Source organism: Hippichthys cyanospilos, chromosome 2 (genome assembly GCF_059441005.1).
Source record: "Hippichthys cyanospilos isolate Australia breed blue-spotted pipefish chromosome 2, RoL_Hcya_1.0, whole genome shotgun sequence".
NCBI lineage: Eukaryota > Metazoa > Chordata > Actinopteri > Syngnathiformes > Syngnathidae > Hippichthys > Hippichthys cyanospilos.
This window is the reverse complement of record NC_142370.1, coordinates 7,763,645-7,780,699: the sequence shown is the minus strand read 5'-3', so window position 1 is coordinate 7,780,699 and position 17,055 is coordinate 7,763,645. Positions and strand designations below refer to the sequence as shown.

The 17,055-nt window shown below is 38.2% G+C and overlaps 1 protein-coding gene across 1 annotated transcript; it reads left to right on the top strand.

Moving 5' to 3' along the window:
• Positions 1-783: 783 nt before the first annotated feature.
• kcna10a (potassium voltage-gated channel, shaker-related subfamily, member 10a) lies at positions 784-12,093 on the top strand. The gene is made up of 2 exons (XM_088408244.1): positions 784-1,064; positions 9,295-12,093. Exon 2 carries the CDS (start codon positions 9,419-9,421, stop codon positions 11,138-11,140), a length of 1,722 nt encoding a protein of 573 aa, XP_088264370.1. The 5' UTR covers positions 784-1,064; positions 9,295-9,418; the 3' UTR covers positions 11,141-12,093.
• The last annotated feature ends 4,962 nt before the right edge of the window (positions 12,094-17,055 follow it).

Below are 17,055 nucleotides of genomic sequence, written 5' to 3'. Positions count from 1 at the left end.
TTTAAAAATACATAAATAAACTCGGTTCAAAATGACCCAGGAATATCATTGCTGTTCAAGAGGGGTGGAAAAGAATTACAGGATTTGTTTGCAAGATTACACATGACACTGGGTCAAATTGACACAAAATGTTATTACTCTTCCAGAGAAACAAACCTAATACATGGATACATTAAGTATCGCCTTTGTCATTTTGTTAATGGGTTCACAGTAAAAAAAAAAAAAAAAAAAACCTCAAAATAAAAACACTTTTCACATTGAATCAGAGATATTGGTGCCATTTTTGAGAATTAAACATAAATCACTGGTTAAAAAAAATCAAAGAGCGCCAGGACCATTATTGCTGTGATTTGCAAACAAACATAACAGAAGGGTAAAAGGTCCAATGGGGGAGTACCCTCAAGAGTACATTTTTTGTACCCCTTAGTGACATGCAAAATACATTATTGAATGTTTTTCCATTAGATGGCAGACTCAAAATCATAATAATCTCAAAAGTTTGTATTTCATGCACGCGTTATAATTATTGTGTTGGCACAGTTAAATTTTTCCCATTTATACTACGTCTGGCGAGTATATTTTTTTCATCTTAATCAGAGAAGAGAAGGAGAGTCATCACGATGGAGTGCAGCCAAGAGAGCATGAGGCAGCTTATCACAGAGGTTAGGAAACAACCTTTTTTTTTAATCTCCTTAGACCCCCATCCCACCACCAGCCTCTTTGCACGCTCTCTCTCACTCTCCCTCTCTCTTGCTCTCTCTCCCTCTCTCTCGACCTGCTGAACAGTTGTTGTTGTTGCTTTATGAGGGCGAAGACAAGCGTGGAATTGGCCAAATAAAACGTCATTATGTTCTCGTTATATCACTACAACATCTGGCCCAAGCGTGACCTCCACCTGCCCGCGGGGGGTGCACTTGTGCCACTGGTGCAACAATGCAAGTTGCGGATGTGCGGGCTGGGTCCAGTTTGCACTCAGCATGCCTCCGGTTCCGCCAGGAGAGCCAGGAGAGCGGGACCTACGCTAGCGGGCAGGAGGACTTTCAAAGGTCACTGTGGAAATTGAGGTAAGGTACTTCCGTGACTTTTCCATTATTACACACTATCTGTGTAACAAGTGCAAGAAACAAGTGTGACTGAGCATCATGGGCAATATTCTCAACAGCAGCTTTTTGAAAATCAAAGAAGAGATTTTAATACACAACCACTCCAAGATGAAAGTGTGACCAAAATGTTTTTTGATTCCAATTTGTTGGTCTTTTTTTTTTTTTCGTGACTCATTAGCAAGTTTGTCATTAAATGATGAAAGCATTCACATGTTATTCTCCCTTTAGTTGATTTTATTATTATATTTTTTTATTCCGCTTTTTTTTTTTTACTCCAACAAGTTGGAAGGGAGCAGGGCTGTTTACTGTAACTACTTTAAACTAACTCACGCTTCGTGAGCTATTAGCTTTTTCAATCAAGCATTCACATTTTTTCCACAATTCCACATTATTCAACCAAAAAAAAATTGTATTCATTCCCAGCGGAAATTCTAAAAAAATTTTCCCGTTTAAAATTCTATTTGTCAGCTCATTTATTTGACCTTGGACGAGACTATTGCGCAGTGTTCACCAACAAAATTTCAAAATGATCAAATGGCATTGCTTAGAGATAGTTACGATTAGGGGTCGATTTCTTTGACTGTTTTTCATCTCATAACTGTTTTTACATTTCTTGACAAATTCAAACCGTTCTAACTTCAACATGTTCCAAATATTCATGTTTTATGAGCATTTACTTTTCTCAACCCAAGCTTTCTCAGTTGTCCCGTATTTCCCAAATTTTCACCTCCAAAATTTCAATTCATTCCCAATGGAAACTTTAAAAGTTCATTTCCATTTAAAATTGAAACTGTTCAGCCCAACTCATTTACCCTTGGCATCATTTTTTTAACTTTCAATGTTGCACATTTTCACCAACAAAATTTTCCACTCATCAAAAGGTATGAGTACAGTTCATTTTTGTTTTCATTTTTCTTCCCATAACTAGCTCTACATTTCTAAACTGATTCGAACCATTCCAATTCTAACATCTTTAAAAGCTTTATGCCAACCAAGGCTATTACTTTTCTTATTCCATATAGGTTACGTTTTGCAACCTTAAAATCCCTATTTATTATCAATGAGACATTGAACATTCGTAATCAAATTCCCAGCCTTTCTGAACAATTTAGACTTTTAACTTAACCACACATTTTCACAAAGTCAAAAATGTACATTTTCATTGCTAAATCTGTTTAATTTTTAAAGTTATCATCTTATGTGTCCTTCAAATTTCTTGTATTATCTACTGTGAGTGCAATTGTAAAGTGTGGAGGTAGAAGTGACAGGGTGAAAAAAAGTAAGTAAAAGTATTTAGTGTTATAATCATTGTTAAACAACATGGTTGGTTGTATTGAAAGTTGTAAACAAAAACATACATGGACTGTTGAATGATGTAGTTTCCAGACCTTCGCTTTGTGCAAGTCTGCATTTGTGTGTGCATCACTGTGTGTGTGTGTGTGTGTGTGTGCGTGCGCGCGCGCAACTGGCTACTTTATATGATTGTGGGGCACCTGGGATTAGTGTAATAGTCAGTCCAGATGGCTGCATTTTCTCTGTCTGGCAATAAAAAGTGGACTTCTGGAAAATAATGTAACATTTCGGTAAATGAGACAGGCTTAATCTTCTTTGGAGGTGGAGCCTGTGGAAAAAAAAAAGGTGTTTAGCTGTGTCAAATCAAGTGGGTCCAGGATAACAAATTGCTTGTGTTTCTAAGTATCTTTCAAATAGGAAGTGATGTAACAACAAAGGTCACTTGTTTACACAAAGCCGGTAGAGGGTTTAAATGAATCATATAAAATGAGTGATCATTGACCCGTTGTGCCCTGCAATTGGCTGGCAACCAGTTCAGGATGTCCCCCACCTACTCCCTCAAGTCAGCTGGGATAGGCACCAGCAAGCCTGTGACCCTTGTGAGGATAAGCAGCTGTAGAAAATGGAGGGATGGATAGATGGATGAGTGATAATTGAAACTATGCGGCCTGTTGGGAGTCGGGGAAGTGAACTGTGACATCAGAGATTCTGAACCTTTTATCAATGACGTATCCTGTAGGGAGAAAAAAAAAAAAAATCAGCCAAGTACCCCTGAACCAGTGCAAAAAAAACCCCCAAAAAACGCAAGTCCTTTGATGTCTAATTTATTAAACATCGGAACTACATTTATGGTAGTATTTCGGCGGCGTATTTCATTTAGCTAGTTCATATAACAGCTGCTGTTTAATTTTTGGCTAGTCTGAAAAAAATGGTCTTATTAATGAGAATGTGCCTCTGTCTGAAACTTAACAAAATAAAGACTTGCAACATTTTGCACAGTAGTCACTATAACGCAACTTAGCAATAAATTACTTTATGTTTGAGTTCATTTGCTCTTCATCTGAAAATAAAAGTATTGTTTCTGTCCCTGCATTCATTCAATTCGATTTGCTGTTACTGACAGGAATTCTGCTATAATCTCACAAAACCCCTATAGTTCCTTCAAATACATTCAGAGGTAATCATACACCGATTTGAGAATCTCACACCATTTGTAACTCCTCAACTGTTATGCAGATTTGTTGACAAAAAAAAAACAATATGAAGACAATATTACCTTAGTAGGCTTCTTAAACTTGCTGTTTTTAAATCAGGAAGTTTTTAATTTATTAGGAAGGGATTTGTTTTTTTCTCTGGCTCTTTTTTCTGCGTTTGCGTATGTGCGTGCGTTTGTGTGAAAAGGCCAAAGGCGGATTTTGGACACAGCTGCTGTGCACAGGAACTTGGCCCGGAGCCTGCAGACACACCCCTGTCAGCTTGCGCCCTATAAATGCCTGGCGGGGACGCCACATAAACAACACATGTGCTCCACACATGTGGATAAGAAGAACGCTCCGAGGTCCACTACATTAACCGTCAAAGCCAGCACGATTTTTTTCCACAAATGGAACGTGTGCTTGTAGCCTCATTTAATTGCGGAGGGCTGTTGCATTGTGAACGGCCCAGGTTAAATTTATGGGTCGTTCCGCAGAGATTTTGTAAGTCATCAATGACGTGGAAAACTGTATAAATAATAACAAAAAAAGCGGATATATTGTATATATATGCACACAGAGAGAGTGAGAGAGAGAGACAGATGCAGCCATGTTTTTTTTTCTTCAGTTCTCTCTAATTTTCACATCATAATACTGTGTAACTGTTGGGGTTGCATAGAACATGTCAATGTAAAATATTTTGTATATACCTTTTGATTATTATCATTGTGTGAAGGCCCAATTTTAGACATGCATCAACTCATTCCCAGTTCATCCGATTCACTCCGTTCCAATTTGATATTATTCCAATTATTCATGCGACAACTGCTTGTATTTTTCTAATTCTCCCAGAATTTCGTTTTCCATGCCAAAAATCCCCTTGACTTAACATTGGGTGATTTTACATTTCATATTTACAGATTTCACATTTCACATTTTCAATATTTATGTCATTCACCTCGCCTTAGGGATAGTTCCCATCATTCCATTCATGCATTCCAATATTTTCCCATAATTCCATATTTTTCACCATTTAATATTCACCATGTAACTTCATATTTTGAGCTTTCCACTTTCACATTCACAACATTTATACATCATTCATTTCACCTTAGGGACAATTTCCATCATTCCAATAATTTATAAATATGAATATTTTCCCATAATTCTATATTTTCACTTAAAATAATTCATTCATAATTCATTCTCCATGGCATTGTTAACATTTCACATTTGAAACTTCCCCATTTCACATATGCATCATTCAATTCACTCCTTTCACCTTTTCATCATTACTAATATTCACACATTCCAATCATTCATAATTACTTTATTATTATTACCCATAATTCCTCCTTCATTCCCACTGTTGTCACCAAAACTTTGTAACCTTCCTTCTTCGCCATTACTCATCTGACGTTCCAATTTTAATCGATTCCCCAGATTCCCGCCATTCCATGAGTGTATCCATTTTCCTCTTCCTGTAATTCAGAATTTTACCACAATTCTACTTTGTTCAGTTTTTCCCTTGTATCTTCTACATTATTTGGCCAATTAAAACCGTTCCAACGCTGTAATATTCAGAATACTTTACAGATTCAAGCCATTCGAACGTTCAGGAATTTCACATTTTCTAGTTAGATGTTGATTTAATCAACGTTGATTATTCATTGATTTCACTTTTAAATAGAAGCATGTAAATGGTGTTTAGAATTAAATGTCCTTTAAAGGGGAGGTCTACTAAAAACATTTCTTCCCAATAATATTTTCTATGCAACCCCATTAGTCTAAACACAGCATTGTGAATAATATTGCATTTGTGGAATATGAATTAACAAGCAAAAATTACACAGTTTTTTTGACAGTTGGGGAGGAGGCATTTTACAACTTGCTGTCAACTTAAAATGACATCACAGTTGCTCAGGGCTCAGGTAACAACCGTTTTTAGCTCAGGTTGTGAATGTCACATGACCAGACTCTGCAAAGAGGTGAGCTATGCTTTGTCATTAGTTGAGCCCTTAGATGGATAAAAACAGCTAGATTTTTCTGTTCTATTCATATTCCACAAACACAAGTTAATCAGAATGCTGTGTTTAGACCAGTGGGGGTACATAGAACATATTGTAAAGAAAATTTTTGTCTACTATGAATTGCTTTTTCTTTCTACCTTCAATTTATGTATTACCTTTTGACTGTGGAAAAACATTTAAAGCTATTAATTGTTCAGTGTTTTACAGCACTATTCGACCTGAGGTTCTTAAAGCGCTTTACCCTTAAAATAAACTGCACACGCTTAAATGAATGAATTATGTTTCGAGCGGGGGGTACGTTCCTGCTGTGCGTGAGGGCTACTTTTTGTGCTTGTCTGCCTATCTATGACAGCTAGCTGGCATCTGTGTTGATCTGACACAAGAGATCCCTCGGCTTATGGCACTGTGCTGCCCAGCCTGCATTAATCCCAAAAATCTTGTCCAAAAATATCACCTCGACCAACTAATGCCCTTCCGCAACCAAAGGCTGCCTGCTGCCAAATCATAACAAAGGGTGGACAATGCACAAGGTCAGATACACAACAGAGGTTCTTTTGACAGGTGCTCGTCATGCACAAAAGATACCGCATATAGAAAATAGCTGATAATTGCTATGCACTTACACCAGTGAGTTTAAAGGGGAATACATTTTATTCTGTTAAGTTTAACAGATACAATCTCGACCGAGTGCATTCATATCAGCATAATCAGCAAATGTGTGGGAAGGAAGCCTCTTAGGCCATCTGTTATTTGTTTTAACGATGAACACTTGTTTATTCGCCGTATAATCTAAAGCTATAAGTAACAAATTTGCACACATTATCTGCACTACTACAGAAGAGTCGGTTTGATGCTAAACTAGATCTGGCCGAACATCTGTTCAGGTTCACACACATCTGGTGATGTCATAGGAGTTACTGCACACAAATGTGACGTGTCTCAGAGCAGCATGCCATACCCTATTTCTGATATTATATAAAAATCTCATTTTATTTCCTTGCCTCTTTATTCGTGTAAATTAGCATCACATGTAGTGCAAGCCATTATCTTGTGGTTTTCTCCCTCAATGATGTGTATTATTAGAATAGCAAGAATAGACATAGCGCAAGGTGTTTATATGGGCTCCTTGTCACACCTCTGTTTTAAGCTGTCCCGCCATAAGTTCAGGGTCATATCAATTCTTTAGAATGCTAAAGTGTACCATTGTCAGGCAAACATCTTAAACAACTCTTATTTTGTATTGTGTGTCAGTGTTGTTCATTTTCCATCCTTGTGGTGGTCAAACCCTGGCAAACCTTTATTGAATTTGACCTACTCTATCATTTAGTCATATATGAATGACATTTTTTGGTCTGTAATAATGCACATTACATAAATGCATCTTAAATCAGGGAACAAATTAAGGGAATATGGAGTTATATGAATTGTATGTGGAGTAAACATTTTTGACTGGATTTTTTATTTTTTTTTAAATCCACCTGTAAATACCTTCAAAAGTACCAGTATACTGATGGCTAAAATAGCATTTTTTAAGTACTGAAACCACTAGTACTTTTGGAAAAAAACATTTTTTTCTTTCAATTTCACAAAATGAATGCCAATTTTCTAGTACTGTATTGTGTATTTTCTAGTTTGTGATGGTACAATAATGTGGCCCAGTTTGAACAGGATCAGATCGTATTTAGACACTGACTAAAAACAGCCTGAACAGTCGGCCCTAAAAATTGAATTGGACAAATCTGATTGGAATCATATATGTCTGCAGTCTGAACACATTCTGGATTTTCAAACGTGCTCGATATAATGGAGACTAAAATGCTGTTTTTAGCATTAAGACTACAAGCACATTTTAACATTTTTACAAATACGATCAAATGTATTTGAAGGTATGTTTGTATGCGTTTGCCGGTCAAAAATATTTTCTCCACATAGCTCCACGCTTCCATACAATTTTAACATGAGGGTGACAAATGGATAAAGACGCAGCGATTAAACACTGTTGACAAGACATTTGTAGAGGTTGTCCGGGCTCACTCGTGTTACAGAGTCACCTTCCTTGTATGCCAATATGTTTTACTGTGTGTGGACAAAGTGGTATGTCAATGTGATTTGTGTGTCCTGGAATCCAACATTTGATTGTTCATAAACTGTGCTGCTGCCAAGAAGATTCCTGTTTGTTTCATAGAGCTCAACATTGACTATAAAAGATTGTCATGTCAATGGAGCTTGAAAATCTAATATCGATTTAAAAATAAAAGATAGAAATCATGTGGGGTGAAAAAGGGTTTGTTCATTTCAATCCAAATCCAAGTAAAAATACTGTTGATTTGGTCCTAATTTCTGTATTGTGATTATGATTAACACATCAAATTGACCCCCCAAAATTACAGCACATATCGATTTCATGCTTTCCATGACCTTGTCCTTCTTGGGAATTGAGCTTATTGTCATAATGATTCTGTGCACTATAATTAGCAGCGTGTTCAGTTAAAGAATGGTATTTGCATGATTGTAAAATGTCGCTGTAACCGCGGAATAGAAACATTTTTTTTCGACTGTCTTTTCTCTTCATTTATCAAACATTTGGAAACATTGCATTTTAGCAAAACGCACGACCTAGATTTCAGTGAATGGTGTTCTTTTCACAGTTATAATGACTCATCAATAACAGCCTCCTCAATAACAGCATGACACAAGAAAAAGTGGTTTTCTCTTATAACCTCCCACCTGTCTTTGCATCATTTATCTCTTGACTATAACATACTCTTACTTTCTGAGGGTTTTCAAATAGTTATGATGAAGGGTGTCAAAATAACACATTGATTTCAATAAAATAATTAGTCATAAAGTGGTATGTTTTTTAACTGCATTAGTCTAATCTTCAATTGCTAACTGCATTCTGTAAGCAAATTTGTAAGCAAATCAGTCTTCTTCTGTTGGAAAAAAAAGGTCAATCACACCATAAAGTAGACATTGATTGGCTGTCAATGTGTTTGTCAAAACCTGATAGGCTCCTTGGTGGGAAGGCAATATCTGGAGCAGAAGGAAGACTGGTAAGTCTGGCAAATGACAAAACAAAAGAGGACTATTTAAAATGGTGGCCGAAGCTAATTGCAGACAGCTCTTTTGAGTAGTCAACCCTCCTCACAACGGTCACAGGCCTGCTGGGGCCTATCCCAGCTGAATATGGGGGCTAGGCAGGGGACATCCTGAACTAGTTGCCATTCAATCGCAGGGCACGCACAACTATTTATGCACCCAATCATACCTAAAGAGAGTGTCCAATACACCTGCCATGCATGTTTTTGGAGTGTGGGAGGAAGCCCGAGCGCCCGGGAGAAAACCCACGCAGGCTCGGGGAGAACATGCAAACTTTATGCAGGAAGGCCAGAGCGAGGTAGATTTGAACGCAAGTTCCTGAACTGCGAGGTGGGTGTGCTAACTACTGCGCCAACAAGCTACCCTAATAACACAGTGTATCCAATAAAAACAAACAAAAAAAAGACCCGGCGATGGGTTTTCCTACAAAATGTTTAGGTGAAATTGAAAAGGAGATGAATAAAAAAATTATTACAGAGCTTAATTAATTCATTGCTCAATGCATTTAATCTCTCGACAGGACTAGTAATTACTTCATTTCACTCAGACTAACTTCTTGTGTCTCTTATTCCACAGATGTGAAAGAGGGAAATAAAGACGACAGCCTATGGGTTGCTACCTGCTGACTGAGCCGCATATCTGACTGTGTACGGTTATTTTATCCTGGGTCCTGTTTTTCTGCTTTGGCTAAACTGGAGCCATGGACATGGCCCTGGTCGATTTTGGGAGCCTGGATGAGCTTGACAGCCTGGAAGATGAGGACGCATACGCGGATGAGACCTCAGCTCTTACCTTGGACGTACCCACAGAACAGCAGACGCCAGGTGGCTATTCCCACCTGCGAACCCCACAGTTTGCCGGCAGCACGCCATCCCACACCAGTCCTGTTCCCTCGTGCATGTGGGAATCCACATCATCAACGCCACTGCTATTTAAACAGACCCTGGAAGTACCTCATTCTCCACTGCTGACACAAAGCATAGAGGGCAGAGGTAGTCGCACCAGTATGATCTCCAACTGGAAGCTGCTCCTGAGCAGTGAAGACACCAAGGAGAGCGAGGCCATCTTCAGCCAACTTGCTAAAGAGTGTTGCGAGGACCTTTTTGTCGATAAGAGAGGGCTGGATGACGGAGACCAAAAAGTCATTATTAACATTGCCGGTCTTCGCTTCGAGACTCAGCTAAAAACATTAGACCAGTTTCCTGACACTCTGCTGGGAGACCCTCAGAAAAGGATGGACTATTTTGATCCAATGAGGAACGAATATTTCTTTGATCGGAATCGACCCAGCTTTGACGGGATTTTGTATTACTACCAGTCTGGGGGCAAGGTCAGACGTCCCGCAAATGTTCCCCTGGATGTGTTTGCCGATGAAATCCTATTTTACGAGCTTGGAAATGAAGCCATGGAGCAATTTCGTGATGAAGAAGGATTCCTGCGGGATGTTGAGATCCCGCTACCGAGTAACGATATTTCCAGACAATTCTGGCTTCTTCTGGAGTACCCAGAGAGCTCCAACGCAGCGCGATGTGTTGCTCTTGTGTCCGTGCTTGTTATTGTCATATCGATTGTCATTTTCTGCATGGAAACACTGCCAGAATTCAGAGATGACGTAGACTTTGTTGTGCCCACGGCCACAAATGCTTTCAACCTGTCTGGAGATTTCAACCCCTCTGTGGCACCACCTGATGTAATGCCCACGGTTTTCTCAGACCCCTTCTTCATGATTGAGACTGCCTGCATCGCCTGGTTCTTCTTCGAGCTATGTATAAGATTTTTGGTGTGCCCTAGCAAAAGAGAATTTTTCCACAATCTAATGAACATTATTGATATCATATCTATCATCCCCTATTTTGTCACGGTGGTGACAGAACTGGTCACAAATCCTGAAGAAAGCACCGGACAGAATATGTCATTGGCCATTCTTCGAATTATACGTCTGGTCAGGGTGTTCCGTATTTTTAAATTGTCAAGACACTCCAAGGGCCTGCAAATCCTGGGACAGACCCTCAAGGCCAGCATGAGAGAACTCGGCCTCCTCATCTTCTTCCTGTTTATCGGCGTTATCCTTTTCTCCAGCGCAATCTATTTTGCTGAGGTCGACGAGCCAAACACGCAGTTTGTCAGCATACCTGACGGCTTCTGGTGGGCAGTAGTGACCATGACTACTGTGGGCTACGGGGACATGTGCCCCATCACCCTCGGGGGCAAAATGGTTGGGACCTTGTGCGCCATTGCAGGGGTACTGACCATTGCTCTTCCCGTTCCTGTCATCGTCTCCAATTTCAACTACTTCTATCATAGAGAAAACGAAGCGGAAGACAAGCTGACCCTGACAGATGCTGTTGAGCAAGCCATAATGGCGGACATGGACATGAAACAAAAGAGCAGCTCATCGCTTAATAAGGCCAATGGCATCTGAGAGATGGACAGAACAAATAATCTGAATTTGTTTAAAAATATGTTGGATTGTGATTGTAAATTGGAATGGTCGTTTGTCTATGTGTGCCCTGGCAACCAGTTCATGGTGTACCCCACCTACTACTCAAAGCGAGCCGGAATGGGCATCAGAAAGCAGTTAAGAAAATGGATAAGTAGATTGATGAAACAATGTTCACATTAAATGTGTAAAAATTGTGGAAAAAAATAAGTAGCCAAAATGCCTTCCTGTGAGCCCATGTTTCAGAATGAACTGAAGCTTGCTGCCTATATTTCCCAGTAGTTTATTTTGGAATTTTCCCACAGCTAACCAATTTTGCAGTTCTAGCTTCATTGAGTACTCAAGTTTGGAAACCCTTCCTTGTTTTCATTTATTTAGTTCTAATTTTGTACACTCTGCCTTCCCTAGGGCGAGCTTTGTACTGAACTAGAAATTGTGTTATATGCAACTAATTTGTCTTTTTGGGTGTTGGGTCATTCCATGTCACACACCGTTCCACTGACACGTCTACAACTTGCCTGATACTTGACTGGAGATTAGTGTGAATTGACCTGCAATAATACTGTTGCAAACCTGGGAAACATGGACTTACTTCTGTAAAGGTGAACTGCATACCATGGTTTCAGAATGAATATGGAACCAAACCTAATGCTATAAACTCCCATACCACAAAATTAATACAGAGCAGCATTTTCCTTCCACTGTTGTACTACACCAATTTTTTTTTTTTTTTTTTTGCAAACCAATGGAGTGATCCCCATCATTTTTATAGCAGTTGTGTAAATTAAATGTTTATCATTGGTTTTCTTAATTTTATCCATTGATACTCATATACATTATTTCTAGCAGTTGCAATTATACAGTGTTCAGACTAGTCTCAATCCCATGTATACAAAGATAAATATCAATTAAAAACAATAAATTCATAAGTGAAGCATTTCTTTAATTTTTGCATTGAATACATTGTTTTTGAGTTGTTTTATATGCTTGGAGCTGTCATGATATTAGGTAACATCTGTTTTATGTGTAGATGAATTAGGGTCTATCCATCCATCTGTTTTCATCCATCCATCCATCTATCCACGAGATTCACCAATAGAATCTACCCATTTAAATTCAAGTCTGTCCCTGTGGTGTGACTGCAGTATTAGTGATAGAACTCTTGTTCTTATGAAATATTGAGAAACATGTCAACCCAGCAAACGGACACAAGCCAAGTCAATTAAGATATCAATAAAAGTATGTCCAAGAAACTCATTTTCGCTGAAAGCAAAGTCATAGTCATGTTTGTGCAGGGGAAGTAAAGACAATAATTCCCTTATTTTGCCACTACTACGGAGGTGTCCTGGATCAGCTGACTTCACGGAATACATTTGAGGTTATACACGGTATGAATCAGTATCTCCAGATGTCAGGATGAGTAATCAGGATGTGTAATTTCTGAGGCAGTGAAGACATCATTTTCACAGAGTTTTGGTCATTGGAAAAAAATAAATAAATAAAAATAAAAATAAAAAAAAAAAACAGCGGGAATGAAACAATCAGATCAGTTCAGATCCGTGGGAATTTTCAAAAATAAATATACTGACTATTTATCTTCCCTGCATGAATAAAACTTTCACACAAGCAGTAGCAGTTATTGTGACTCCTTGTGAGACCAAGTCATAACAAACTGGCGATTCATTTCACCGTGTTAGAGGGGGTAATATGGATAGCAACGGACTGAGCCACAAATACAAGACAATTTTCCAAACAAAAAGAGTGTGTATAAAGCATTTGTTTAAACCAGTGAACTCTAATCTTCTTCTAATCATCTTCTTTATTTCCTGCTCATCAAAAGTACGGTACATCACTAGGAGTGGGAATCTTTGAGTGTCAAACGATTCCATTCGATTCCAATTTTGGGGTCACAGATTGGATTCAGAATTGATTTTCGATTCAAATCAAATTCTGATTTGATTCAATTAAAAATAAATTCTGCCTCAATCTATAGATGTGCAAAGAATTATCATACTAGTTCAGACTGCAGGGAGACAAAGTGCCATTATTTATTTATTTTTTTTACACTTTTTACACAATTTCAAGGGGAATTGCTGTACCAAAATAGTGTGTGAAAAAGTGTTGCACGAATGGAAAAATACAAGTATTTTTCAGTACATTTATGACAAACAAGTTATGAAAATAAACTTTTTCAAGTGAGCAGCTAAATTTAGAGCTTGGGCAAAGCATGAAACGTGTGCAACTGCGAGCATATTGGGAGCATATCAGTCACCGTTGTAACATTATTTAGTACAGACAGAATTTTTTTATCATTTACACGTATGTGAGTAATGTGTGTGTGAATTAATTTGGAGTTTGTATACATTGTTTTGTATTTGAAGCGACAGGGAGCGAATGGATTTCATTTTATGCATAAAATCAATTTAGGGACACATATCCATTTACCAGTAAATCATAGCGAATGTGAGTCCTGATTCAGATAAAAATCGATTTTTGAGTGTGTTCCTAAAAAACTCAGGAGGAAAATTATACATATATGGTTTATCAAGGAAAACTGCATCCCCAAACTGAAAACTGTTTCCCAAGTTGTAAAAAAGCAAGCTTATAATAGCTTGAGGAAACTATTTGTCAAGACAACATGCACATAGCCATACTCGCCAGCAAGGGGAGGCGAGATGACACGGAGTTGTTGAAGGCTGGTCTATGCTTCCATGTTCTCCCATACAATGTACATAATTTTCTTGATCAAAGTCTGACAAGTCTAAATGAGTGTGAGTTGTCCAGAATCACTACTGATGCATCGAAGGGCCATTTCACTCAGTATTCACTTGAAAAAAATGATTAATCACAATGCGAATGTGAAATGCTGTGCAGTGAATGGGAGTCAATGAAAGGACAGACAGGCTGCAACAATCGCGCATCCTATCTCCCCCACCTGCTGGCAATTATGGCTGTGCACATGTTGCCTCCACAAATAGTTATCTTAAGCCGAGATAAGCTTGCTTTAACACAACCAGCAAAACCAAAAACATGTTTAGATGCAGTATTTCTTGATAGACTATCCATATATACGTTCCCAAAGCAAACATAGTTTATCAAATTGATATTGTCTGGAATGAGGCCGGTGTTTTTTTGTGTGACTCTTGAGACAGGTTGGATTCCAGATTATTTGACTTTAGGAGGTAAAATGATGACATGCTACTGTGAATCTAAAAAAGAAAAAAAAAAAAACAGATGGCTAATGTGATCAGAAAGAGTTGCCATGTGAGAAGTACAATTGTCAGCTTTGTATCACCTTATCAGATGATTTTTTTTTTTTTTTTTTTTTTTTTAAAGAACTTGGATACTCATGAGGGCAGCTTCGGGGACAGCACCCTGTGTCAAATCCAAGAGATCCATCCGCAAAATAAATAAATAAATAAAACATACACTCATTCATTAAAATTAAAATGGTGCTTCCTAGTAAAATCTGACATCTGTTTCACTCTGGTGATTGCGTGAACAGGATTAATGAGAATTATCCCCATTGGACCTCACAGATTACCCAACTTCAAGATGGATAAACAAACAGTCATGGTAGGTCACATGCATACTGAGACTTTTAAAGCAACACATTTTAAACCACATTTTCCTGTTTTTCATTTTACTCAGCTCTGACAAAGATCTTTCTCACTTCTCACAATCCCTCTGGTTATTTCGAGTGTTTCTAACAACTTGAGTTTTATTTGTGAAAAAAGCAAAATAGAGAAATGGGATTCTCAGTAATTCTAGACCTCCATTTCGCTGTCAAATGGGACACTCGTTCATTATTTTCTCGGTTCCGGGTTTCCAGGTTTGAAAAGAACAAAATCAAAAGTGAATTTGGAATTGACAAAACAATTCAAGCTATAGTTCATGTTTATGTTTGAGAACCTGGAGTACAACAAAACTCTCCATCAGGTTAAACCTTCTATATTGGTGCTCACCAAGCGAGCTCTCCAAATCCTCACATGCGAGGCAGAACTTTGATGTACAGCATTGCACATCTCCTGCCATGGGCGAAGTGAGCTAATGGCATAGGTCAAGCTTTACACATCATCAAGCACATATCATGGCTTTAATGCTTTTACTCCCCGCGTGTAATCAGAGGATAAAATATACGCAACCACAACCTTCTGTACACAACTTTCTCTATGAGAACAGAAAGATGCTACAAGACTGAAAATGCAAACATATTGTGCAGTATTTTTACCATTTTGGGGTCATTTTCTTCCACATAATTTTTGCAGTATGATAGACAAGGGATAGCACGCCTGGTAGTGTGATAACTACGTGGTCGTGCTATGTTGAACTTTGACATGTAGTTGAAATTTCAGCTTCCTAGTGTCCTCTGCTAATACTCTTTTTTTTTTTTAAATGTGAAATGCCTTTGATGTAAAAATCGAAGGATCGGACAAAATACATTAGGAGGGGTAAGATCCCGATCAAACTGTCTGTTTTGAAAGTGTGCCTTAAAATTCCAGGCCCATATTAGTGTCACACATTGCAATCACTTTTTCTTTATTTTGTTTTTACTCAAAATCACAATAAGCATATTGCACACTTGATTGTAACTCACTATTAACCTTGGCCATACCTCCTCGGTTTGATTTCCAACCCAAATGAAAATTGAGCGTTGCCAACATCCAGAAAAAACGATATTGACTTTCTCTACACCATGTGTCACCTAAGACCAGTATTTTTTTATCGTTATTGCCAGACCAATCATTTCTAACAAAAGTAATATCGTGTTGATCGTTTTTATATTTGACATAGGTTGAAGTGGAAAAAATTTGGGGGCGTACCAGAATGTTCAAAGTCGACACCTTAAATCACTTCTGAGTGTTTAATGAGGGATATTTTTAGGGGGATATTTTACTTTTGTTCAACCCAATTAAGTTAATAATTTTTAATTTATTTTAGATGACTGAGCAGTAATGATACACACGCATGAACGCACACAGGCGCATACACACGTCCCTGTGTCCTCTGTTTGGACAAAAGCAGCTGCTTTCCGGCTGACTGGCTGGATCAATGGCTTGCATAGAGGAGCAGCAGATGTGCGCGTTATCCGTATGATCCGTCCGCATTCATTATATAAGAGGATCTAGCAGCAGGTAATAGGCCATCTGTATGACAAGAGAGCAGATATCAAACAGGCTGTTGCAAACCAATGCCAAGACATTCGTTCATCCATTAAGATAGGGCTGAAAAGGTAAGTTGTGGCACAGGTTATCCTTGCAGAGGAATGACCTCATAAGTATCTTTTAGGGTCTTCCTGTAATTTTTTTAGCAAACAAAGAAAGGGGAATTGAAAGGTCATTTTATTATTGTCTGCTTTACGTCTAGCCCAGTAAAGACTTGGGGAAATTGTCTCGTAAGCTTTAACATAACAATTGCTAGACTAAAGAGTGGCCTTTCTTTTTGTTAAATACTCCATCTTATGAAACTACATTTTAAAATAAACAATAGGACAGAGCAAAATGATCCATTATAAATAAATAAAAAGGAGAGCAATATCAGGATCTGTATTGTCATTGTGGAACATGGGCATGTGAGCTACAGTTGGACCTTTGACCTTGACATTTAATGGGTGGGTGACGGACAAGCAGCTGAGTAAAAAATGCAGCAACTGCAAAATGTCCACTGAGCCGCCCAACACAACAAAGCAATCCATGCACTGAAAATGAGTTGGTCCATTTCTGATATCCCTGTGCTATCAAAAAATAATTAAAAATCTATGTATACTAGAGTGACCATAAAAATGGGAACGCTACAACTTTTCTGAAAAGAAAATATGCTATAAATTCTCACCAGGATCTATTTCTAACAAATTTAATCATTAGTCAAACTGGTGACTTGGTTCTGCTAATTCTTTA